This window comes from Musa acuminata, chromosome BXJ1-1, assembly GCF_036884655.1.
Source record: "Musa acuminata AAA Group cultivar baxijiao chromosome BXJ1-1, Cavendish_Baxijiao_AAA, whole genome shotgun sequence".
NCBI lineage: Eukaryota > Viridiplantae > Streptophyta > Magnoliopsida > Zingiberales > Musaceae > Musa > Musa acuminata.
Window position 1 is genome coordinate 39,268,910 of NC_088327.1, and position 27,160 is coordinate 39,296,069.

Here is a 27,160-nt window from a genome sequence, read left to right on the forward strand (position 1 = left end):
AAAGCAAGAACATGAAGCAAATCATTACGTACACCCAACCAAGAAGCAAAGAACCTCTCGTTCTGTGAGTCCAGGGGAAACCTGCCCTCTTCTCCATTACACAGGATCAGCATACCTTCCTTTTTCCCACACAAAAATGAGATGTTTTGGTAGCTCGAGCAAAAGACGGCAACCATTTTTGCTCTACTTCTATAGCTCTCTGCTAATATCAATTTCCCTCCTCGCTTACACCGTCTCTCTAGTTTTGGGCATCCCGAGGTTGTCGAAGCTTCAAGGCTGGTGAAATATCACCATAAACCACCATCGGCGTCGATTTTAGCTTATGGAATCTCTCGAATTCCTTATCTGAAGGCGAAGATGATATGTTTGGACAACAACTAATGGATGAACTTTGGAGAGATACGAGCTGAGTAATGCATTCCATTAACGATATTAAACATGGGGAGTTTTGAGAGAAGAAGTCTTTCGAGGGATGCAGGGCAATCTGCGACAGCTCATCATGGAGGGAGGCGAGGCTTTTCCAGAAGTTGGATTGCTCCGACGAGAACAACCAGTCGCAGTGACGGACGTGCAGTTCTGCCTAGCTCCATGATATGCCCTCTCCTCGAACCAGCCTCTGATGGATTCCTTTGATAGACGCCTCGAGGACACCGTTTTCCCAAGGAATGGCTTGTCTCACCAACTCTACTACTTCACCTCCTCGGCTGCTCCTCCATCCTCGTCAAAAAAATAAATACCGCTGGGATCAATTGAGAAATTGGATAATTTAAAATTTTAGTGCATGCAAAATTTGCCTACATAAATCAATCATCATTGTGTTTGAATCTAACTAATATCAATTCCATCAAAAAACACTTGAGCTTCTAAGTTATAAGTCAAACCTAGTCAATATAACTCAATTCTTCTGATTAGAACATAGAAGTCAAACACAAACTTGAGTCAAAGGGTTAATCTTTTAAATTATGGGTCAAGGCTATTATATGTAATCCGATTATTTCAATCATTGTCGATACGAAAATATAATCTCTTACACATGAATATTTCCAGCAAAGACATTATGAAGATAGGAACATTTTTACCTGACAATTAATTGCTCAAATTTTTTTATATTTTGATACTGTTATCATATTTCTTAATTTTGCATGAAATTACAAGTTATATCATTATGTAAATTTAAATGCACCACAACGAGATCAATTTTGAAGATATCATCTCTTTTCTTCAACTTCTGAAGCTCTCTCTCTCTCTCTCTCTCTCTCTCTCTCCAGATTGTGTATATCACACAGAGTCAACCTTCCATAATTGCTTGACAAGCAACCACCTGGTGTCCCAACTGCTTGTTTTGTGTGTGTTCAATGGCAAGAGACACTCCAATATGCCTACATTTCGATCCCGTGGGTTTGAGTTGCAGAGACCCATCCAGCATTATGCTCTTTGGGACTGTTGAGGATTAAATAGTTAGACATTGGGCTTCTTAACCCACACTTGATCTGCATTGGAAATGGTAGCCAACTTGATGAATTCATGTGGTGGATGCACAGAATCTGTTCGATGAAATGCCTGTAAGAAGTGTTTCCTTTGCATGTTATTTTTTTCTTTTTGTCCTTTAGAGTGTTTGATTGAAATATTTCATATGACGACAAACAAAAGGTGTTCATTTAAATTTCGCTACTCTGTTCAGTTTAGGATACAAAGTTGACGGATACATTGAAACTGGAATCTGAAGATCATAGCTGTTAAATTTGTTTCGCAGAGCTCAACTCCAGAAGAAGAACAAAAGCATTTGCCAGAATAACATCTATAATAATGAATTTGTCACCAGGAGAGTATTCAAGAGAAAGTTTTGCCCAGTTTCATTGGTTAAGATGAAGGATGTCCTTTGAAGCACTTCAGATTCAATGAAAGAAATTCGAGGTCATTGAGAACTCACAAAGAAAGCAACAGTAACAGGAGGCTGAAATCTATTCATAAATTTCAATGGTGAAGCAAGCTCTTCTGTTGATCATTGGTTAAGATGGAAGACATGCATAGTTAAAGCTGTAAAAGTAGAGGTTATTGGTCATTGGTGAAGTGAGCAGAAGATTTACCTCCGCTCGACACGGTTCTAATTCATTGTAAGTGTAACTTCGCCTATTAATAATTACAATACCAGTTGTTATCTAAATTGTTTGGAATTCAGAAGCATTGAAATTAAAATATCTTTTGCACAATCCATGAAGTGACAGCATATATAAACGGGAAAATAGTATATTACTTCACAATTGTTATCTGACATCCATATGATTTTGTGTAGCTGTTTGAAATTTAAAACTATTGGACTTTGATATAATTTTGCTCAATCAATGAAGTGATAGCATCTATAATTTTCACAATTTCTCTGAGAATAAAGGTTATCATTTGAATTTATCATAAACATGCTACTTGCCAAAACAAATCAATCATGAATTCTAAAATTAGTGAGTATTAAAATAAGTTTAAAAAATGATATTTTGAGTACATAAATGAAACATTTATCATAAACACAAGCTATAGTATGTTAAGAGCTTTTAAGTTTCTTAAAAATGCTTCTCCTATGTGGGAACCGCACTTTACAAACACAGCTGGGTAGCCAATGGGAGCATCAACCCAGGCTTCAAACCCTTGATTATGCCCTGGGTGATTGAAAGGCCTGGTGAAGATCTTTCCTGTCCAAATGTGTTGCCAGGAACACCCACCTGCCATAGGGAAATAGGCCTTGACTTCCTTTTTGGCTTTGTCAAGGACAGGAACTACCAGTATATCTGTCCCAACTAAGAACTGCTGGTATGTCAAGCTATGTACATGCTTGTCATCTGGATAGTGGAGGAATAGATGCCTAGCAACAGGCAAGCCTCTCTGAGCTGCCTCCTGAGAAAAATAAATCAACAAAAGAAGCACATCAGAAAAATGAAAAGAGGATTTCTTGCATATAGATATTAATTTTTTTGAAACAAAATCTAATATCGACATACATTTATGAGAATGTACCTTTACAAGTTGGATTCGGTAGAATTTCCAAGCTTTGTATATCTTGGCACAGCGTGCAAAATGAGCTAATGTGTTTCTGTTAGAGTAAAACTGGCAATTGGACGATGGCTTGTTTCCCTGTAGATGCTACAAATGTTAGTGATGCTTCCACTTAGGGAAGTATGGAAATCAAACTTTGCTACTAGCTGAATTTTTTTGGTGCTTACTTCATGTGTCCGGAATACTACATTGAATGCATTTAATTCCATCCAGCGCATGAGAAGTTCTTCGCTTCGACGGTACCTGATGATAGGCATGTCTACTGTACAGTAGCCTCCAATATCACTATGGTTGAAGGCAAAACCTGAGAGGCCACTGCTCAGCAAACCTGTTACGCTACTCTTTATTCCATCATTAGCCTGCCAACTTACCATTTGATCACCCTCCCAAAACAACATAGACCACTTAGGGCTACCTCTGAAGCCAGCCCTCATGAAAAAGACTAAGTTTTCTTCTGGATCTTCCTTCTCCTTTCCATGACAGGTTGCTGCCCAATCATCTACAAATTCCCTGTTGACCTTAGCCCAAAGTTCAGGGTATCTGTTATGAGCTTCAAAGGGGTCTTCATCTATGTGAAAATATAAATACTATGTTAGTGTTTAAACATCATACTAATATTACAATAGAGAATTTTATTGAGTACCTGAATAGAGGTGAGCATCTAAAGGTAATCCTTCACCAAAATCGGCCATCCAACCTCTTACTCCAGTATCCACCATTTCGCGTAGAATTTTCTTGAACCAACTACTTGTTGCAGGATGTGTAAAATCCAACATTCCCACATCAAAAGCCGTGTTCGGTATCATGTATGTTCCTTGTGTTTTATCTTTTACTAAGATGCCTAAACTCTTAGCTTCTTCAAACAGATTCTTGTATTTGTTTGGCTTGTCATCAGTCTGCAATTGACAATGATCTCTTTTTCAGTTAAACTGATGACTGAATGAAATTGACCCATCTAATTAAATTGAAAAGGGCTCCAATGAGGGAAAGTTATTTACTGGAACAAGGCAGGGGTTGCAGTAGGTCATGACTCTAATATCATGAGTACGAAGATCGTTGACTAGCTCTCTCCATCCAGCATAATGGCAGGTATCAACTTCCCAGTTCCACCATAATTGTGACCCAATTACTGTTTCCCTCTTGCCAACCCAGTCCTGCAAGGTTATCACCTAGATTTTAATAAAGATTACAGAAAACATGCATGCATGTGTTGCAGGATGTCGTTACAGGTTGTCATGAATTCACACCACTAATTTTGCAAAGTGGTGGCTTCTATTTCTTCTGACTTCCCTTCTAGTTTTGAAGATCTTAGATCTGTGGTTAGCCATTTGCTATTTATTATAAGGCCACGCACACTTGAACAAACACTGGTGGCAAATGACATGATTGAACTTGTTGGTAGTGGTAACTTCATTTCATATAATTATTTGATGTGACTTACCGAGCTTATCTTGTATTTATCATAATTTTTCTTCTTTGAAATATTGTTCATATCATGATATTAGCATCAGTTTCAATCACCTGCAACCAAAATGCTGAAATAGGAACATCATGATCCTGTAATTGATCCCACACTCTGTGGACAGCTTCTGTGCCTCCCTGCATCCCGACAACAGCACCAGAAATAATCCAGTTTGGAAGCACTGGAGGTCTCCCTATGGTTTCTGTATAGGTTTCAATTAGTTCAACAGGTGAATATCCGTTCAGTATTCTTCCTTGAGCATAATTTCCATATATCTGTAAGAAGAATTTGCATTAGTTGTTTGTCATGCGGCTAGAAGTTTGATATGTACCCTTTCAGAAATACAAGTTACAACATGAAGAAGAAAAGATTAAGAGTTGAAGCGACTCAAAACTGTGCAGTCGAAGACAACAGCGTCACAAGACATGAGGTTGTCGATTGTCTTAGTATAAGGTTTGTCTCTTTTTTCCTAACTATGCAATTATGGATATACAGAAAATAGCCATTTAAGTGAGCTAATGTATAGTATTTCATTTTCCCGCAACTTTATTTTGTTTTCTGATGAAGATAAAACTATTTCACTCTGTCATGGTAAGTAAGATTCAGAGTTGGAAGATCTCATAAATCTTTGATACTCTTCCATGTTAAGAAGTGAAAAGGCAATGTGTTCCACAAAGAGTCCACTCTAATCCCATTAGCAAAAATTGTAGAACTCAAATGTCACTTTCGAAAATTCAACTACAAATCAAATAAATCATAGCTTTTGTCAGATTCAAGTACCTGAATCTGTACTCTATCAGGCTTTGTGAGATCAAAAGCTGAATAATTGTATCCTTCAAGATAAAGGGATCTCATTTTGGAGGTCATGTAGAATGGTGAAGGGGCATATGTCGTACTCCAATCACCTCCTGATCTGTCAATTGCGAAGCAGGAGAATTTACAATTTTGATTCTAAAAGAACCCTAATAAATAATGATTACCTGTAACTAATCAGATTGGCTGCGAAGGTGATGGGTTGATCTCCTCTTCCAATACCTTGCTCTTGGACAATTATAGGCACCCTCTTTCCTTTGAACTCCATATGGGAGAACTGCTCCCCAAAACCATAGAACTTTTCATCTTTGTCACTCGCATATGTGATGAAAACTTTATTGAATTCTGTAACCACTTGCTCTTCTCCTTGCTCATCCTGTGATGAGAGTGCAACAAAACCTCTTTGCCTTGAGATGTATGCAATGCATTGACGCTGCATTCGGATTAGTTTCCAGCTTGAGCCCTGTAGAATTCTTCTTTTTGTTACACTTGGGCTCAATTTCTTATCATATTCACCAAACTTTACAGAAAAACCAATTTGATTGCTGCTCCTCTGTTCAAGCAAAAACCAGTATCTAGCAACAAATGAAGGTTTCCTAGCCCATCCAAATCTGATTTTTTTCTTCCCCAGGTACAAGCTTTTCTTAGGAAGTATGTTAGTCTTCTTACTGAAGAGCCTTCCTGTGATCATCAGAATCGGGGAGTAAGACTTATTGAATGATTCAGGAGTTCCTTTATTGTTTGAGTTTGAAAACCCAGATAAGAGATTATCATCTTCAGCATTCTCTTCAATGTCCGTCTCATAAAGGACCCTTATTTCTTCCACAGACTGGTGCTTGCAGATGAAAAGAACATCACCATCCTTAATAGCGAAAGAGCCTCTGCTCTCCTCCACCTGAGTCTGGACAGCTGCAGCAGATATGAAGGCCTCTCCTGGGATCGTAGACCATATGCTCCTGTTAGGCTGAGATCGGTGCGAGATCGAAAGGCAGCCACCATTTCTGCAGCTCCAAGCAAGCTGGAAATCCTCCCCAATCTGATAACTCTGGTCTTGTGAAATCTTGTGTGGACTGAAGGAGAGTCCTCCATGGATGAAAGGCAGGCACTTTAGGGTGGAAGGAAAGGGATTGTTGATGTGCTTGTGGTGCTTCTTGGAGATCCTCAACTCTGGCATGGTTGGCTAATTGGGAAGTGATGCCCTCCTCCTGTAGGTTGAAAGATTCAGAGATCCAACTGCCTCTATATATACAAATAGCAAATTAATCCTGAATATTCTGGTGGAGCCCAGATCATCACTATCTTGAGCAAATTCACCATAGAGACCTTTTCTTGTGTCAGATGCATTTACAGTTGTCCTATTTCTTCTTTTCCTTAATTGTATTTCTTTTATATAAAGCATCTATTATCATTATGTATTTGACAAATTCCCAACTATTTTCATGTTCTTTGTCATGTAGAAAAGTGTTGTATTTTGTTCATTCATGTGGTTTTCTACCCTTGAAATTAAAAGTGAGAGAGACAGAGAGAGTGGAAAGAAAAGAAATCTGTCCATGGGGTCCAGGAGAGATTTCATATGCAGTGAACACAAAGATATCCTTTTTGTTTTTTTTTTTTGGTGGTTTGACAAAGTTCAAGTTACAGATCAAGGACTTGGTCAATTGATCATTTTCATGATATAGATGGAAATAAAAACATGTATATCAGGACCATAGATTCTGAGTGACCTTAAAGTCTGAAATTTTGAAAAGAAAAAAGTGAATATGGACATCTACTTTCACATTTCTTTTACTTGAAAACTGGAACTTTGAGTATGATGCTAGAGAAGTTTGACTCTTACATCATTCATACCTAATCTTTCATATCCAAAGACCTACTCTACTCAGTGAAAATTGACCAGATTGTTAAATTGTTTGCCAAAATAGTAAGTTTTTTTATTTGCAAATAGTGAAAATTAATAGCTATATGTAAATTTAATGTATCAACTATATACACATATATATATATATATATATATATATATATATATATATATATATATATATATATATATATATATATATTAGCCAGTGAAAGTTTCTATTAATAGTCAAACATGGGGTTTAAGTATATAAGAAAAAAATTGCAAGTTTATGAGTTTTGTTAATACACTAAAATACAGAAATCACTGATGGAATACATATGCAATTTTTATAGATATCCACATGTTGGACAGATTGGATGTATCTAGATGAGTTTCTGGTCTCCTGCATTGCCGGATGAATGCCGCCAACCCAACCTGCTTGGAACAAATTCTTCAAAAGAATATTGAATAGGAAACATTGCCATGTTTCCGGATCTATTCGTTGAGTATGTGTTGTGTATCTACCCACTTTAAGAAAGGAATTCTGGCTGGTGCACCTTCCCGTGATTGCGGGAGCATACACAACTTACATACGCACATTAGAGTCATTTTGCATATTATGTTCGGTTTGATGGGGACTAAAAATTTCGACACCGTTTCATTATATTTAAATAAATTAATTTAACATGTAATAGATTTAATCTACCGTTAGATTTTCAACTCTTTCACAAGTTATAAATCATCATATATAATAAATTCACTTCTTATTTTTAGCCTACTTAGACATAATTATAAACTAAGCCGCAGTCAGAGTCTACACGAGGAAAAAGCTAACAATTCTTATACGCATTGGGGAAGCCGACAGTAGTAAGTTTTCCAAAGTTAGATGGTGTTTTGAACGATGATGTCCATCTCGTATTCATTTCCGTAAGTTATTCGTTTTCATTAGTTATCTTTAATATTTTAGTTTCTATATTTTTAAATATTATATTAAGATATTTATATTTGTGAGAGTAAACTATTTAATCTCATTATTTTAATATTATTTTTTTAATCCTATATAGTGATCTCAATATTTTACTTTTAAAAGTATAAAAATCTTTATTTAAAATTTAAAATATTAAAATCAAAATATTAAATATAATTAATTATAAGAATAATTTATAATTCGCCCTAAGTATCAAGGATACAGATTACTTTTGAGAGAGCTTATGTCTTCAGTTTCTTACTCTCTCTTTTAAATATTTTTTTTCCTAGCAGATTTAATTCGTATAGTTATTTTTATTTAAAAAATAATAATAAAGATTGAAGTACGTAAAGTCAAGAAATCCTTGCCATTATTTTGGGTCTCATTTGTGGGTTTTGCTTCCACGTTTCATCAAATAACTATGGCAAGGCAAGCAACCTATTATTTATTTATTTATTTATTTATGACCTCAGTCAATCTGGAAAGTGACAGTGGGGCCCGATGTAGACCCGGATGTCTCAATCGATGGTGTTTGGCAGCACCTGTCTTTTGTATTTTTATCACTCCCAGATTTATCTTTGAAAATATTATATATATATATATATTTATGTTACAACATAATTTGGTGGGGTAATTTTATTTATGTTAAACATGAGAATATTTGACTCTGTCATCGATGGGGACTGCTTCAGTGGGATGTGACTTGAAGTTTGTCATCGGCGAAATCCAAATCAGATTGATCAGCATTAATATACATCAGATTCGTTATAAGTCAAATATTGACTTTGATATATAAACTATCACGTAAAATTTAAAAGTTAACATTTACTGAATTATGAGTTTACCTCTACCAAGAACTTGACAATTATAGATAAATAGCTTAAATTTTTAGAATTATAGGAACATCGTCTCTAAGTATTCGTGATAACTACCGACTACTATTACATTACTTTTGAGATGATTTCATGGATGAATATTTTTTATATTATTTTAATTTTTATATTAAAATAAATCTTTATTATTGGTAATATAAGCCGAAACATTAGTATCAATCTACCATATACAAAATCATATTTATACCTTTAGAACCAAGGCTTAAGGCCCTCTCCACGAGAGCCAACGTTCAGTGAATACCTGGGTGTCCAGCCTAAAGGGAATCGTGACACTCTTTTAGGAGTTCACGCCTCAAATTGTCCACTCGAGGAACATAAACCCTATTCCCTTTTGTGTACACGAGTCCCTCCTAGACCCAAAATCGTCGTGCCTTGCCTTCTTTGATGAGCTGCATCAGGATAACTGCCTGGGGGTCACTATACAGTCCATCCCTGATCCTGGAAAGGAATTTGGAGTGCAACTGACTTGCTTGGCCTCCGCCCTCCAATTGTACGGCATTCACGCGCTCCACTTTCCGACTCAATGCATCGGCCACGACATTTGCCTTTCCAGGCTTGTATTCCATTACCATATCAAATTCAGCTAGGAAGTCCTGCCATCGTGCTTGCTTTGGGGAAAGTTTCTTCTGTATGGAAATAACTCAGAGCGATGTTGTCCGTCCTCAACACAAATCGCGATCCGAGAAGGTAGTGTCTCCAAACTCGTAGACAGTGGATCACCGCTGTCATATCCTTCTCGTGCACTGGATATCGACGCTCGGTCTCGTTGAGCTTGCGGCTCTCGTAGGCTACCGGATGACCCTCCTGCATGAGCACTCTCCCAATTGCGAAGTCTAAACCATCTATATGGACTTCGAAAGGCTCTCCGTAGTTTGGCAATTTGAGCACCGGTTCTTCCAGAACAGCAGCATTCAGATCTTGGAATGCTATTTCACATTTGTCAGACCACTTCCAAGGCTGTTCCTTCTTCAGCAACTCCGTTAGTGGAGTTGCACGCTTCGAATATCCCACAATGAAGCGTTGATAGTAGTTGACAAAACCAAGGAAGGATCTCAACTCTGGCACCTTCTTTGGAGTTCGCCATTCCATAACCGCTTGCACCTTTGACTTATCCATCCGAATGGCAAAGTAGCATTTCTCCCTTTTTACGAACAAAGTGTTCTCCTTGAGAACCTTGAAAATTCTTCCGAAGGTGCTTGATGTGCTCCTCAAGCGTTTGGCTGTCGACGACGAAATCGTCCAAGTAAACGACCACGAACTTATCCAAATACTCCTTGAATAGCTAGTTCATGAGAGTGTAGAACGTGGTCGGGGCATTGGTTAAGCCGAAAGGCATCACCAAGAACTCAAACGCTCCATGGTTACACAGGTAGTCTTCGTTTCGTCGCCTTCAGCGATGCGCACCTGCCAATACCCCGACCGAAGGTCGAGTTTTGAGAAATACTTGGCTTTGCCTAGTTGGTCGAACAAGTCCGCAATGAGCGGGATGGGATACTTGTTCTTCACCGTCACTTTGTTGAGGGTTCGGTAATCGACACAGAGTCAGAGGCTCCCATCTTGTTTCGTTTGAAAGAGAACTGGAGCTCCGAATGGTGCTTTCGAACTGCGGATGAGACCACCGCTTAGCAGTTTACCTAACTGCTTTCTGAGTTCTGCCAACTCTGGCGAGGCCATGTGGTAGGGTGGTCTCGCTAGAGGCTTCACTCCTGGCTCCAGCTCGATTTTATGATCCACGCCCCTGCGTGGGAGAAGAGTCTTCGGCAATTCGGGTGGCATAACGTCAGTAAACTCTTTCAGGACGTTCGCCACCACAGCAGGTTCATGATTGGCCTCCTTGTCGAGTGGCTTTAGCTTCATAGCAGCCACAAATGTTAGTTCGCCTTTTCGTACCCCATTCTTTAATTGTAATACCGATATCTGTTGGGGGTCCTTGGTTCCTCTCCGAGAGACGGGAACCACATAGAGGTCGTCACCCCCCATCATGCATAAGGTGTTAAGGAACGGCATCGGCACCAACTTCGTCGTGTTCATAAATTCTATTCCAAGGATCACTTGGAAGTCGTCCAACGGCACCGCCATCATGTTCGTGCTCCCGCTCCATGTTCCGATCTTGATGGGGACTCCCTTTGCCAACCCAGAGATTCGCTTGGCCTTCGAGTTCACCGCCTTTATTCGACTTGGGCTCTTCTTTAAGATCAGTCCAAGTTGCTTTGCTTCTAGATCGGCAATAAAATTGTGGGTAGCGCTCGTGTCTACCATCGCACGGGTTGTTTGGCCATTGAGCTTGATGTCGACGTACATTAGCTCACCATTTCCTGCTTTATGTAGCCTTGTCTTCGAATTCTCCCCCACTTGACTCCTCGTCGTCGCTGTTGGATTCAGAACTGCTTGAACTAAGAGCAACAGCTTTGCCCTTGTTTGATTGAGAGGGGGGGGGGGTGGATGAAAGCTGTTAAAGCATTGAGTGCCTATTTTTGTGGGCACTCCCTCACCATATGCGGTCCTCCGCACAAGAAGCATCCACTAGGTTTCGAGGCCTTGCCCTTCGGGCTTGGCCCTTTGTAGGAACTCTTCTTCTTTTGTTCGCCACCAAGCTCCTTCCCACGAGAATATTTTGGAGGGCGATTGTTTGAAGACTATTTCCTTCTCCCTGGGTCTTCAGAGGAAACGAAGTCGGTGAGCCTTTCTGCAGCAGCAATTACCTCGACTAAATCGGCGATATTCCTTCGATGTAGTTTTTGTTGCGCCCATGACTTTAAACCATCGAGGAAGCTGAACAATTTATCCTTCTCGGACATATCCTGGATGTCCAGCATTAGTGCAGAAAATTGCTTCACATAGTCTCGAATGGAAGTATTTTGGCGGAGTTGTCTCAACTTCCTTCTTGCGACGAACTCGGTGTTCTCCGGTAGGAACTAAGTTCTCAACTCCCGCTTCAAGTCCTCCTATGTGTCGACTCGACACCGACCTTATTGGATCTCCTCCCAACGGGTTCGCCACCAAAGTTTTGCATCTCCATTAAGATACATGGTCGCTATCGAAACTTTGGTCTCCTCAGAATCGGGCCTTGTAGCTCGAAAGTATTGTTCCATGTCGAACAGAAAGTTCTCGAACTCCTTGGCATCTCTGGCCCCTCCATAACTGTGAGGCTCAGGTGCCCTCAAGTTTTGTGGTGGTGCAACGCGGGTGTTGCTTCCTCCCGCATTTAGTGCCCTTGTCAGCATGGTCACCCTCGAAGTGAGTTCCGCCACAACTTCCTGCAGGTGTTGCACGGAGTCCTTGGTGTCATCTGACAATCGATCGACTAGGGCCTCAACTTTGTCGATCTTGGACTTTACTTCCTCTTGCGAGCTCTCTACCCCAATCCTCTTCGTACAAGTTAAAAATATTAAAATACGGATGTATTGATTGTCAACTTGACTTATTCGAGTCATTTGTTAATTATTTTATATCAGAAGTATAATATTTTATAATAAATATCTATTATCTCATGATAATTTAAATCGAGATATGATGTTATCAATATTGTATTTGTCGATAATAAACCTAAAAATATTTGTAATTATTTATCTTTGCTTTTATGTTAATTCTTTTACTCAAATCCTAAAAATGATAAATTTTAATAATGTATTGTTAAAAGGAGCGAACAAAAAGTCAAACATATTAAAAATCTAAAATGTCAAAATTATATAAAAATTTTAGAAAACTTTAGTTTTGCCTACTCTAAGATTATAACCACTTAAAGTTCAGGATGAGTGTATTTTAATGGTCCAATGCTAGTTTATCTTGGGCAACTAATAAGACATTTATACTTTCTTTTTATAGCAATGTTTCAACTCATTACCAACTAGTGACTTGAAATTAAATTTTTTTCATTTAACTATCATGTAAGTTATTTATCATTAAAATATAAGAGCTTAGAATATTGTTATAATATAATGGAGTGAGGATATTGTGTGTTGGTCTACTTTTGTAGTGGAAATTGGAACTCTAACTCGCTCTCACGAATTATCAATTTATTGCAATAGACTATATAATTAAATAATATTGAGAAACAATATATTATATTGGAACAATTATGTAATATAATGACATAACTATATTTTATGTGGTAATAGTTATATCCAACATTCTTTTCAAGAAAACATAGAACCGATAGTTATAATAATGCTTTTCACGGATGAAAGTTAATATTTAAAATTTCATTTGGGTTATCTTTTCTACAAGCTCACATTTAACTATTTCAATTTTATTGATAAAATTTGAGAGACATGCATTTTAATAATTTTTAGTTCATTTCGAAGTAAAATAATGACAACGCATAATGCATTACAGTTTATTGTTTATGATATTAAGACAATGAACCTAATCGTGTACAGCGGGGACTATAGGATTATGTAGAGGAGCGGGGACTATAGGATTATGTAGAGGAGGAATGATAAAAGGTTTTATATCGAATGATTTGATGTCATCTCCAACTATAGCCTCTTTGATAGCAATGGCTAAAGAACAAAAGTAATTCAATTAGTAAAATATTTTGAAACAAGATCTAAATTTTAACAAGCATACGAAGCAATAAAAACTATTATCGAATATAGCAAAATTAGTAAAAGAAACAAGCTTTAAGATTTGCATCAAAAGAATTGAAGATAACTCTTCACTTAACATATTTCCTTTATGGTCCGCATTTAGAAGAACTTGGTGTGTTATTTATCCTTGTTTTAATATCAAAACTACAATAATGCTGGATCATACGCTATTACAAATACTATAAATAAATACTAATTACTATTGACTTAAGATTTTTGTCAACTCTTCTAATGCCGAAGATGATGTTGGAGCAAGCTAATGAGAAGTTGTCTTAGAAACATGATGGGCCAACACTTGAATATTTGTAAATGAAATTACAATACTGAAGTAATATATCTTGATGGATGAATTGTTTATCGCAAGAGTGAGTTGCTTTAAAGATTAGGATTAATTAAACATTATGCATGAGGTTTTAGTTTTTTGAAACTGACCATGGTCGTCTAGAAACTAAAATCTTCATTGTATATTGTAACTTTCTTTGCATGCAATAACATATCTCATGGTACAAGGGAAATGTATATAAATTAAATAAAGAATTATGACTTTATACCCTATGCTTGTTATATTTATTAATAAATATTTTATAGAAATAATGTCATCTTTTAACATAATGCATATACTTTATGTAAAAATCTAAGATTATTGTATGGTAAGTTGAAAAAAATATATTCCATATCCTTCAAGTGCATAAATATAATTGAGAGAGGAATAAGCATCTCTTTTGTAAATTGGCTAGTAATCCTTTAGTCATCCAATATTTTATGCTCTTTTTGTGATCAATTACATGAGGCATGGTCCTTAACTCCACACATAGAAATCTTTTTTAAAAATAAAACTAACTTAATTTTTTTGACGATCAATTTTATTATAATTTTTAAAAATATAAAAAGCAAAAATTCTCACTCTTAGAAATAATGATTTGAATAATATCTAGTTCACCTTTATTAATGAACCTAGTCGATGATCTTTTTCATAAAATTTAAAAATATCAAAACGTGGATGAAATTATTGTCAATTTGACATATTCAAGATGTTTGTTCGTTATTTTATATCAAAAGAGCAAAATATTTCAATAAACATCAAGATTATCATGATAATTTGAGTCATAATATGATGTTATCATGATTTTAAACGAGCATGGCAAAGTTAGAAATATTTGTAAAAAAGTCTTTCATTTTGTGTTAATTTGTTTCCCTCATGCTAAATAACAAAGAAGAATTTTAATAATCAATTGTATAAATTTGTGAACTAAAAAGTTAAACATAATCAAAATTTATGAAGACAAATTTGATATTTTGTTAAAATACCTTAAATATTTGTTTTGCCAACATTGACTTTGCAATCACTTAAATTTCAAGATGAGCAAATTCTAATGCTCTAAGATTATTTTATTATATGTAACTTATAATGAGAGTTTCTTTTTATAGAAATATTTTGTCTTAATAAATGCTAGTGACCTGAATTGAGAATTTGTTCATTTAACTATCGACTACGTTATTCATTATCAAAACCTAGTAACTAATAATATAATTGTACTTTAATAAAGTTAGTTTTATGGACATCGATTTGCATTTGTAGAGGAAATTGAAAATCTACCCCTATTACAAGAATTGCACATTTAAAATAATAAACTATATAATTAAATAATATCGAAAAAAATTATTCATCTTACTGGAAAATTTCTGCAAAATAATCATATAACTTGATTTCATGTGGTAATAGTCATGTCAAAACTTCTTTTCTTATAAACTTGGATGTTTCTATTTCTAGAAATAGAAAGAGAGTATTCTTTGATATAATAATACTTGTCATGATTGTTGGCAATCTATAAATGTTCAAAATTGATATTTATAATTTCGTTTGGGTCATTTTTTCCTCAAGTTGACATCTAACCATATCAATTTTATCGATAGTATTAAAGACTTTTATTTTATCATTTTTTATTCATCACATATTATGATAATGATAATACATAATGCATTAAAATTTATTTTTTATGATATTAGAAAAAATTAGCTCAAGGAGATGTAAGGTGTACTAGATTTTAAAGGGGAGGTATGATTATAGGATTAATATCAATTGATCTGATCTCATCCCCATCTATCGCATCTTTTATAGCAATGACTAAAAAATAAAAGTAATTCATGTTAGTAAAATATTTTGAAAGAAGATCTAAATTTTAATAATTATATGATATTATCTAAAATGTTGAATAATATAGCATAATTAGTTTTAAAAAAAAAGCAATCTTGATGGCATTAAAAAAACTACACAAATTTTCACAAACTACTTATTTTTACGGTCCATATTGTGGTGAACTTGGTGTTATTAATCATAAGTTTAAACATCGAAACTATTGAATCTCGGATTTTGATGATGAAATCAATTGATTGGTTAATTGATCTAATCCATATTATTGAGTTAAGTGTGCAGGATTAACTACGATAACCAGAAAACACAAAGCAAGAATACCGGAGTCAAGATCGATGGACGTTTAAGAGTCCGAAGAATCGTCGGAGATGCTACCGGAACCAACCGAGAAGAAATCGGGAACCTATTGGAATTTTCGGAAGTTCGCCGAAGAGATCGTCGGAGGTTCACGGAGATCACCGAGAAGGCTCGGCTACTTGTTAAAGTCATCACAAGATCGAGAGCTTGATGGGAGTCCGTCGGAAGAAGCTCGTCGGAAAGCTCGCCGAAACAAGACTCGACGTTCGCGGTTGAAAGCTTGCTTAGGATGTGTTTTTGTTATGTAGTTTACTTGTAATTAGGATTAGGATTAAGAGATAATCCTATATCCTGGTTAGGGGCCAACTGGGCCCAAAGTCAGATATGGTTTGGGCTTAAATTAAGCCAAACCAGTAAAATCGGAGTGCCAGGCGGTGGCACCGCCTGGCTGGGCGGTGACACCTCCTTGGCTGGGCGGTGGCACCGCCTGGCTGGGCGGTGGCACCTCCAGCACCGGGAACCCTAAGAGAATTCAAATTTTGGAGCCCAAATTTGAATCCTCTTGAGGCCTATAAATACCCCTCAAATCTTAGCTGAGATAACAACTTTTGAGAAGCATTTTGATTGAGAGAAAAGTCTTAGAAAGTCTTAGCAAGTCTTGTTTTCAATTTGCTAGAGAGTTCTCCTCCTCCTTTCTTATTGAAAATTTGTAAGAGGTTGAGCTGCTTGTAAAAGGTTGTAAGAGGGGTGTTTACCCTTCCATTTCACGAGATTTGCTAGTGGAAGGTGGGAGCCTCATCGAAGAGGGGCATCACAAGTGGAGTAGGTCATTTGACCGAACCACTCTAAAAATCGGCGTAATCTCTGGTTTGCATTTTATTATTGTCATTTACATTACTGCAAATCTTCTTACTGCTTTAGTTCCTTATTACCCTTGCTGCGCAACTTTAAGAATACGCTTTCAAGTTAAACTTTTCAAGTTCCGTTCTTATCGTACGAAAGATTTTGTTGAAATCGAAGTTTTAATCCGCTGGACTAATTCACCCAATAAGAAGTTGTCTTCGAAACGTTAGGCCAATAAGAAGTTGTCTTCGAAACGTGATAGACTAACATTACATTATACGTAAAAAAAATAAATTTTGCATTATTGAAGTAATGTGTAGATGGTTGAATTATTAATCACAAGAGTGAGGTAATATAAAGATTAGGGTCACTTCAATTTTATGCATAATGTTATATTATTTTAATACTTTTTATGTAACTGAAATCTTCATTGTATATAGCAACTTCCGTAGTATCTAATAATGTATAAAATGGAAGAATTGAAATGTATAAAAGTTGAATAAAAAATCATGACATCATACAATTTATAAACTATGCTTGTTATATCCATAAGATAAATATTTTATAAGAATATTATCATCTTTTGACAAGATACTTATAGTTTATATAACACTATTAAGATTTAAATTTTTAAAAAATTATTTCATATCTTTCAAGTGTATAAAAGCTACTAAGAGAGGATTTAAAGTTTACTTTGTGAATTACTAATTAATACCTCAGTAGTTTAGTATGTTATTCTCTTTTTGAGATGAAGTATATAAAGCATGGTGTAAAACTCTCCACGCATAGAATTCTTATTTAAAAAGAGGCCCAATTTAATTTTTTATGTTGTCAATTTAGTATTCTTGTAATATGAAAAAATATAAATGTGGATTGAAAATTCTCACTAGTACAATTTTATATTTGAATAATTTCTTGTTCACCTTATTCAGGAATATAATTGATGATCCTCTTCGTACAAGTTAAAAATATTAAAATACGGATGTATTGATTGTCAACTTGACTTGTTCGAGTCATTTGTTAATTATTTTATATCAGAAGTATAATATTTTATAATAAATATCTATTATCTCATGATAATTTAAATCGAGATATGATGTTATCAATATTGTATTTGTCGATAATAAACCTAAAAATATTTGTAATTATTTATCTTTACTTTTATGTTAATTCTTTTACTCAAATCCTAAAAAAGATAAATTTTAATAATGTATTGTTAAAACGAGTGAACAAAAAGTCAAACATATTAAAAATCTAAAATGTCATAATGATATAAAAATTTTAGAAAACTTTAGTTTTGCTTACTCTAAGATTATAACCACTTAAAGTTCAGGATGAGTGTATTTTAATGGTCCAATGCTGGTTTATCTTGGGCAACTAATAAGGCATTTATACTTTCTTTTTATAGCAATGTTTCAACTCATTACCAACTAGTGACTTGAAATTAAAATTTTTTCATTTAACTATCATGTAAGTTATTTATCATTAAAATATAAGAGCTTAGAATATTGTTATAATATAATGGAGTGAGGATATTGTGTGTTGGTCTACTTTTGTAGTGGAAATTGGAACTCTAACTCGCTCTCACGAATTATCAATTTATGGCAATAGACTATATAATTAAATAATATTGAGAAACAATATATTATATTGGAATAATTATGTAATATAATGACATAACTATATTTTATGTGGTAATAGTTATATCCAACCTTCTTTTCAAGAAAACATAGAATCGATAGTTATAATAATGCTTTTCACGGATGAAAGTTAATATTTAAAATTTCGTTTGGGTTATCTTTTCTACAAGCTCACATTTAACTATTTCAATTTTATCGATAAAATTTGAGAGACATATATTTTAATAATTTTTAGATCATTTCGAAGTAAAATAATGACAACGCATAATGCATTACAATTTATTGTTTATGATATTAAGACAATGAACCTAATCGTGTACAGTGGGGACTATAGGATTATGTAGAGGAGGAATGATAAAAGGTTTTATATCGAATGATTTAATGTCATCTCCAGCTATATCCTCTTTGATAGCAATGGCTAAAGAACAAAAGTAATTCAATTAGTAAAATATTTTGAAACAAGATCTAAATTTTAACAAGCATACGAAGCAATAAAAACTATTATCGAATATAGCAAAATTAGTAAAAGAAACAAGCTTTAAGATTTGCATCAAAAGAATTGAAGATAACTCTTCACTTAACATATTTCCTATATGGTCCGCATTTAGAAGAACTTGGTGTTATTTATCATTGTTTTAATATCAAAACTACAATAATGCTGGATCATACACTATTTCAAATACTATAAATAAATAAATAATAATTACTACTGACCTAAGATTTTTGCCAACTCTTCTAATGCTGAAGATGATGTTGGAGCAAGCTTATCAGATGCTACCGGGAAAAATTGCAATGTCGTTAAGAGGAGGAAGACCATCAGGCTAATGAGAAGTTGTCTTAGAAACATGATGGGCCAACACTTGAATATTTGTAAATGAAATTACAATACTGAAGTAATATATCTTGATTGATGAATTGTTTATCGCAAGAGTGAGTTGCTTTAAAGATTAGGATTAATTAAACATTATGCATGAGGTTTTAGTTTTTTGAAACTGACCATGGTCGTCTAGAAACTGAAATCTTCATTGTATATTGTAACTTTCTTTGCATGCAATAACATATCTCATGGTACAAGGGAAATGTATATAAATTAAATAAAGAATTGTGACTTTATACACTATGCTTGTTATATTTATTAATAAATATTTTATAGAAATAATATCATCTTTTAACATAATGCATATACTTTATGTAAAAATCTAAGATTATTGTATGGTAAGTTGAAAAAAATATATTCCATATCCTTCAAGTGCATAAATATTATTGAGAGAGGAATAAGCATCTCTTTTGTAAATTGGCTAGTAATCCTTTAGTCATCCAATACTTTATGCTCTTTTTGTGATCAATTACATGAGGCATGGTCCTTAACTCCACACATAGAAATCTTTTTAAAAAATAAAACTAACTTAATTTTTTTTAGATCAATTTTCTTGTAATTTTTGAAAATATAAAAAGCAAAAATTCTCACTCTTAGAAATAATGATTTGAATAAAAAGCAAAAATTCTCACCTTTATTAATGAACCTAGTCGATGATCTTTTTCATAAAATTTAAAAATATCAAAACGTGGATGAAATTATTGTCAATTTGACATATTCAAGATGTTTGTTCGTTATTTTATATCAAAAGAGCAATATATTTCAATAAACATCAAGATTATCATGATAATTTGAGTCATAATATGATGTTATCATGATTTTAAACGAGCATGGCAAAGTTAGAAATATTTGTAAAAAAGTCTTTCATTTTGTGTTAATTTGTTTCCTTCATGCTAAATGACAAAGAAGAATTTTAATAATCAATTGTATAAATTTGTGAACTAAAAAGTTAAACATAATCAAAATTTATGAAGACAAATTTGATATTTTGTTAAAATGCCTTAAATATTTGTTTTGCCAACATTGACTTTGCAATCACTTAATTTTCAAGATGAGCAAATTCTAATGCTCTAAGATTATTTTATTATAGGTAACTTATAATGAGAGTTTCTTTTTATAGAAATATTTTGACTTAGTAAATGCTAGTGACATAAATTGAGAATTTGTTCATTTAACTATCGACTACGTTATTCATTATCAAAACCTAGTAGCTAATAATATAATTATACTTTAATAAAGTTAGTTTTATGGACATTGATTTGCATTTGTAGAGGAAATTGAAAATCTTCCCCTATTACAAGAATTACACATTTAAAATAATAAACTATATAATTAAATAATATCGAAAAAAATTATTCATCTTACTGGAAAATTTCTACAAAATAATGATATAACTTGATTTCATGTGGTAATAGTCATGTCAAAATTTCTTTCTTATAAACTTGGATGTTTTTATTTCTAGAAATAGAAAGAGAGCATTCTTTGATATAATAATACTTGTCATGATTGTTGGCAATCTATAAATATTTAAAATTGATATTTATAATATTGTTTGGGTCATTTTTTCCTCAAGTTGACATCTAACCATATCAATTTTATCGATAATATTAAAGACTTTTATTTTATCATTTTTTATTCATCACATATTATGATAATGATAATACATAATGCATTAAAATTTATTTTTTATGATATTAGAAAAACTTAGCTCAAGGAGATGTAAGGTGTACTAGATTTTAAAGGGGAGGTATGATTATAGGATTAATATTAATTGATCTAATCTCATCCCCAACTATCGTCTCTTTATAGCAATGACTAAAAAATAAATGTAATTCATGTTACTAAAATATTTTGAAAGAAGATCTAAATTTTAATAATTATATGATATTATCTAAAATGTTGAATAATATAGCATAATTAGTTAAAAAAAAAAAGCAATCTTGATGGCATTAAAAAAACTACACAAATTTTCACAAACTACTTATTTTTAAGGTCCATATTGTGGTGAACTTGGTGTTATTAATCATAAGTTTTAACATCGAAACATACATAATGCGTCATCGTATATTATTCCGAATATCTTAAGCAAGTGAAACTATATTATTACTAAAATAATATTTTAGCCAACTATTCTAATTCTCAAGATGATGGAGGAGCAATCTCTTTATATGATAGTGCAAAAAATTACATTGTCGTTTAAAGAAGGAAGATCGTTAGGCCAATAAGAAGTTGTCTTCGAACGTGATAGACTAACATTACTTTATACGTAAAAAAAATAAATTTTGCATTATTGAAGTAATGTGTAGATGGTTGAATTATTAATCACAAGAGTGAGGTAATATAAAGATTAGGGTCAATTAAATTTTATGCATAATGTTATATTATTTTAATACTTTTAATGTAACTGAAATCTTTATTGTATATAGTAACTTCCGTAGTATCTAATAATGTATAAAATGGAAGAATTGAAATGTATAAAAGTTGAATAAAAAATCATGACATCATACAATTTATAAACTATGCTTGTTATATCCATAAGGTAAATATTTTATAAGAATATTATCATCTTTTGACAAGATACTTATAGTTTATATAACACTATTAAGATTTAAATTTAAAAAAATTATTTCATATCTTTTAAGTGCATAAAAGCTACTAAGAGAGGATTTAAAGTTTACTTTGTGAATTACTAATTAATACCTCAGTAGTTTAGTATGTTATGCTCTTTTTGAGATGAAGTATATAAAGCATGGTGTAAAACTCTCGACGCATAGAATTCTTATTTAAAATGAGGCCCAATTTAATTTTTTATGTTGTCAATTTAGTATTCTTGTAATATGAAAAAATCTAAATGTGGATTGAAAATTCTCACTAGTACAATTTTATATTTGAATAATTTCTTGTTCACCTTATTCAGGAATATAGTTGATGATCCTCTTCCAACAAGTTAAAAATATTAAAATACGGATGTATTGATTGTCAACTTGACTTGTTCGAGTCATTTGTTAATTATTTTATATCAGAAGTATAATATTTTATAATAAATATCTATTATCTCATGATAATTTAAATCGAGATATGTTGTTATCAATATTGTATTTGTCGATAATAAACCTAAAAATATTTGTAATTATTTATCTTTGCTTTTATGTTAATTCTTTTACTCAAATCCTAAAAAAGATAAAATTTAATAATGTATTGTTAAAAGGAGTGAACAAAAAGTCAAACATATTAAAAATCTAAAATGTCACAATTATATAAAAATTTAAAAAAACTTTAGTTTTGCCTACTCTAAGATTATAACCACTTAAAGTTCAGGATGAGTGTATTTTAATGGTCCAATGCTAGTTTATCTTGGGCAACTAATAAGGCATTTATACTTTCTTTTTATAGCAATGTTTCAACTCATTACCAACTAGTGACTTGAAATTAAATTTTTTTCATTTAACTATCATGTAAGTTATTAATCATTAAAATATAAGAGCTTAGAATATTGTTATAATATAATGGAGTGAGGATATTGTGTGTTGGTCTACTTTTGTAGTGGAAATTGGAACTCTAACTCGCTCTCACGAATTATCAATTTATGGCAATAGACTATATAATTAAATAATATTGAGAAACAATATATTATATTGGAATAATTATGTAATATAATGACATAACTATATTTTATGTGGTAATAGTTATATCCAACCTTCTTTTCAAGAAAACATAGAATCGATAGTTATAATAATGCTTTTCACGGATGAAAGTTAATATTTAAAATTTCGTTTGGGTTATCTTTTCTACAAGCTCACATTTAACTATTTCAATTTTATCGATAAAATTTGAGAGACATATATTTTAATAATTTTTAGATCATTTCGAAGTAAAATAATGACAACGCATAATGCATTACAATTTATTGTTTATGATATTAAGACAATGAACCTAATCGTGTACAGCGGGGACTATAGGATTATGTAGAGGAGGAATGATAAAAGGTTTTATATCGAATGATTTGATGTCATCTCCAGCTATAGCCTCTTTGATAGCAATGGCTAAAGAACAAAAGTAATTCAATTAGTAAAATATTTTGAAACAAACTCTAAATTTTAACAAGCATACGAAGCAATAAAAACTATTATCGAATATAACAAAATTAGTAAAAGAAACAAGCTTTTAGATTTGCATCAAAAGAATTGAAGATAACTCTTCACTTAACATATTTCCTATATGGTCAGCATTGAGAAGAACTTGGTGTTATTTATCATTGTTTTAATATCAAAACTACAATAATGCTGGATCATACGCTATTTCAAATACTATAAGTAAATAAATAATAATTACTACTGACCTAAGATTTTTGCCAACTCTTCTAATGCTGAAGATGATGTTGGAGGAAGCTTATCAGACGCTACCGAGAAAAATTGCATTGTCGTTAAGAGGAGGAAGACCATCAGGCTAATGAGAAGTTGTCTTAGAAACATGATGGGCCAACACTTGAATATTTGTAAATGAAATTACAATACTGAAGTAATATATCTTGATGGATGAATTGTTTTATCGCAAGAGTGAGTTGCTTTAAAAATTAGGATTAATTAAACGTTATGCATGAGGTTTTAGTTTTTTGAAACTGACCATGGTCGTCTAGAAACTGAAATCTTCATTGTATATTGTAACTTTCTTTGCATGCAATAACATATCAAATGGTACAAGGGAAATGTATATAAATTAAATAAAGAATTATGACTTTATACACAATGCTTGTTATATTTATTAATAAATATTTTATAGAAATAATGTCATCTTTTAACATAATGCATATACTTTATGTAAAAATCTAAGATTATTGTATGGTATGTTGAAAAAAATATATTCCATATCCTTCAAGTGCATAAATATAATTGAGAGAGGAATAAGCATCTCTTTTGTAAATTGGCTAGTAATCCTTTAGTCATCCAATACTTTATGCTTTTTTGTGATCAATTACATGAGGCATGGTTCTAAACTCCACACATAGAAATCTTTTTTAAAAATAGAACTAACTTAAATTTTTTTAGATCAATTTTCTTGTAATTTTTGAAAATATAAAAAACAAAAATTCTTACTCTTAGAAATAATAATTTGAATAATATCTAGTTCACCTTTATTAATGAACCTAGTCGATGATCTTTTTCATAAAATTTAAAATTTTCAAAATGTGGATGAAATTATTGTCAATTTGACATATTCAAGATGTTTGTTCATTATTTTATATCAAAAGAGCAAACTATTTCAATAAACATCAAGATTATCATGATAATTTGAGTCATAATATGATGTTATCATGATTTTAAACGAGCATGGCAAAGTTAGAAATATTTGTAAAAAAGTCTTGCATTTTATGTTAATTTGTTTCCCCCATGCTAAATAACAAAGATGAATTTTAATAATCAATTGTATAAATATGTGAATTAAAAAGTTAAACATAATCAAAATTTATGAAGACAAATTTGATATTTTGTTAAAATGCCTTAAATATTTGTTTTGCCAACATTGACTTTGCAATCACTTAATTTTCAAGATGAGCAAATTCTAATGCTCTAAGATTATTTTATTATAGGTAACTTATAATGAGAGTTTCTTTTTATAGAAATATTTTGACTTAGTAAATGCTAGTGACCTAAATTGAGAATTTGTTCATTTAACTATCGACTACGTTATTCATTATCAAAACCTAGTAGCTAATAATATAATTATACTTTAATAAAGTTAGTTTTATGGACATTGATTTGCATTTGTAGAGGAAATTGAAAATCTACCCCTATTACAAGAATTACACATTTAAAATAATAAACTATATAATTAAATAATATCGAAAAAAATTATTCATCTTACTGGAAAATTTCTACAAAATAATGATATAACTTGATTTCATGTGGTAATAGTCATGTCAAAATTTCTTTCTTATAAACTTGGATGTTTCTATTTCTAGAAATAGAAAGAGAGCATTCTTTGATATAATAATACTTGTCATGATTGTTGGCAATCTATAAATATTTAAAATTGATATTTATAATATTGTTTGGGTCATTTTTTCCTCAAGTTGACATCTAACCATATCAATTTTATCGATAATATTAAAGACTTTTTTTTTATCATTTTTTATTCATCACATATTATGATAATGATAATACATAATGCATTAAAATTTATTTTTTATGATATTAGAAAAACTTAGCTCAAGGAGATGTAAGGTGTACTAGATTTTAAAGGGGAGGTATGATTATAGGATTAATATCAATTGATCTGATCTCATCCCCAACTATCGCCTCTTTTATAGCAATGGCTAAAAAATAAACGTAATTCATGTTACTAAAATATTTTGAAAGAAGATCTAAATTTTAATAATTATATGATATTATCTAAAATGTTGAATAATATAGCATAATTAGTTAAAAAAAAAAAAGCAATCTTGATGGCATTAAAAAAACTACACAAATTTTCACAAACTACTTATTTTTAAGGTCCATATTGTGGTGAACTTGGTGTTATTAATCATAAGTTTTAACATCGAAACATACATAATGCGTCATCGTATATTATTCCGAATATCTTAAGCAAGTGAAACTATATTATTACTAAAATAATATTTTAGCCAACTATTCTAATTCTCAAGATGATGGAGGAGCAATCTCTTTATATGATAGTGCAAAAAATTACATTGTCGTTTAAAGAAGGAAGATCGTTAGGCCAATAAGAAGTTGTCTTCGAACGTGATAGACTAACATTACATTATACGTAAAAAAAATAAATTTTGCATTATTGAAGTAATGTGTAGATGGTTGAATTATTAATCACAAGAGTGAGGTAATATAAAGATTAGGGTCAATTAAATTTTATGCATAATGTTATATTATTTTAATACTTTTAATGTAACTGAAATCTTTATTGTATATAGTAACTTCCGTAGTATCTAATAATGTATAAAATGGAAGAATTGAAATGTATAAAAGTTGAATAAAAAATCATGACATCATACAATTTATAAACTATGCTTGTTATATCCATAAGGTAAATATTTTATAAGAATATTATCATCTTTTGACAAGATACTTATAGTTTATATAACACTATTAAGATTTAAATTTAAAAAAATTATTTCATATCTTTCAAGTGCATAAAAGCTACTAAGAGAGGATTTAAAGTTTACTTTGTTTATTACTAATTAATACCTCAGTAGTTTAGTATGTTATGCTCTTTTTGAGATGAAGTATATAAAGTATGGTGTAAAACTCTCGACGCATAGAATTCTTATTTAAAATGAGGCCCAATTTAATTTTTTATGTTGTCAATTTAGTATTCTTGTAATATGAAAAAATCTAAATGTGGATTGAAAATTCTCACTAGTACAATTTTATATTTGAATAATTTCTTGTTCACCTTATTCAGGAATATAGTTGATGATCCTCTTCCAACAAGTTAAAAATATTAAAATACGGATGTATTGATTGTCAACTTGACTTGTTCGAGTCATTTGTTAATTATTTTATATCAGAAGTATAATATTTTATAATAAATATCTATTATCTCATGATAATTTAAATCGAGATATGTTGTTATCAATATTGTATTTGTCGATAATAAACCTAAAAATATTTGTAATTATTTATCTTTGCTTTTATGTTAATTCTTTTACTCAAATCCTAAAAAAGATAAAATTTAATAATGTATTGTTAAAAGGAGTGAACAAAAAGTCAAACATATTAAAAATCTAA

At 32.1% G+C, this 27,160-nt stretch overlaps 1 protein-coding gene and 1 long non-coding RNA gene across 3 annotated transcripts; one reads left to right on the forward strand and one right to left on the reverse strand.

The window, feature by feature from the left end:
- Positions 1-252: 252 nt before the first annotated feature.
- Positions 253-6,798, forward strand: LOC135678737 (uncharacterized). 2 transcript variants are annotated; one of them, XR_010515060.1, is made up of 5 exons: positions 253-1,562; positions 1,682-2,114; positions 4,632-4,736; positions 4,847-4,960; positions 6,149-6,798. It is a non-coding gene; the product is annotated as an uncharacterized LOC135678737 (long non-coding RNA). The 2 variants fall into 2 exon arrangements; XR_010515059.1 differs by having other exon boundaries at positions 1,754-2,114.
- LOC135678724 (uncharacterized) lies at positions 2,442-6,494 on the reverse strand. Its single transcript, XM_065191835.1, has 8 exons — positions 5,488-6,494; positions 5,288-5,420; positions 4,567-4,782; positions 4,044-4,199; positions 3,689-3,941; positions 3,213-3,613; positions 3,007-3,123; positions 2,442-2,886 (listed from the first exon to the last, which is right to left on the reverse strand). The coding sequence occupies exons 1-8, from the start codon at positions 6,492-6,494 to the stop codon at positions 2,527-2,529; spliced, it is 2,643 nt and encodes an 880-aa protein (XP_065047907.1). The 3' UTR covers positions 2,442-2,526.
- Positions 6,799-27,160: the final 20,362 nt, after the last annotated feature.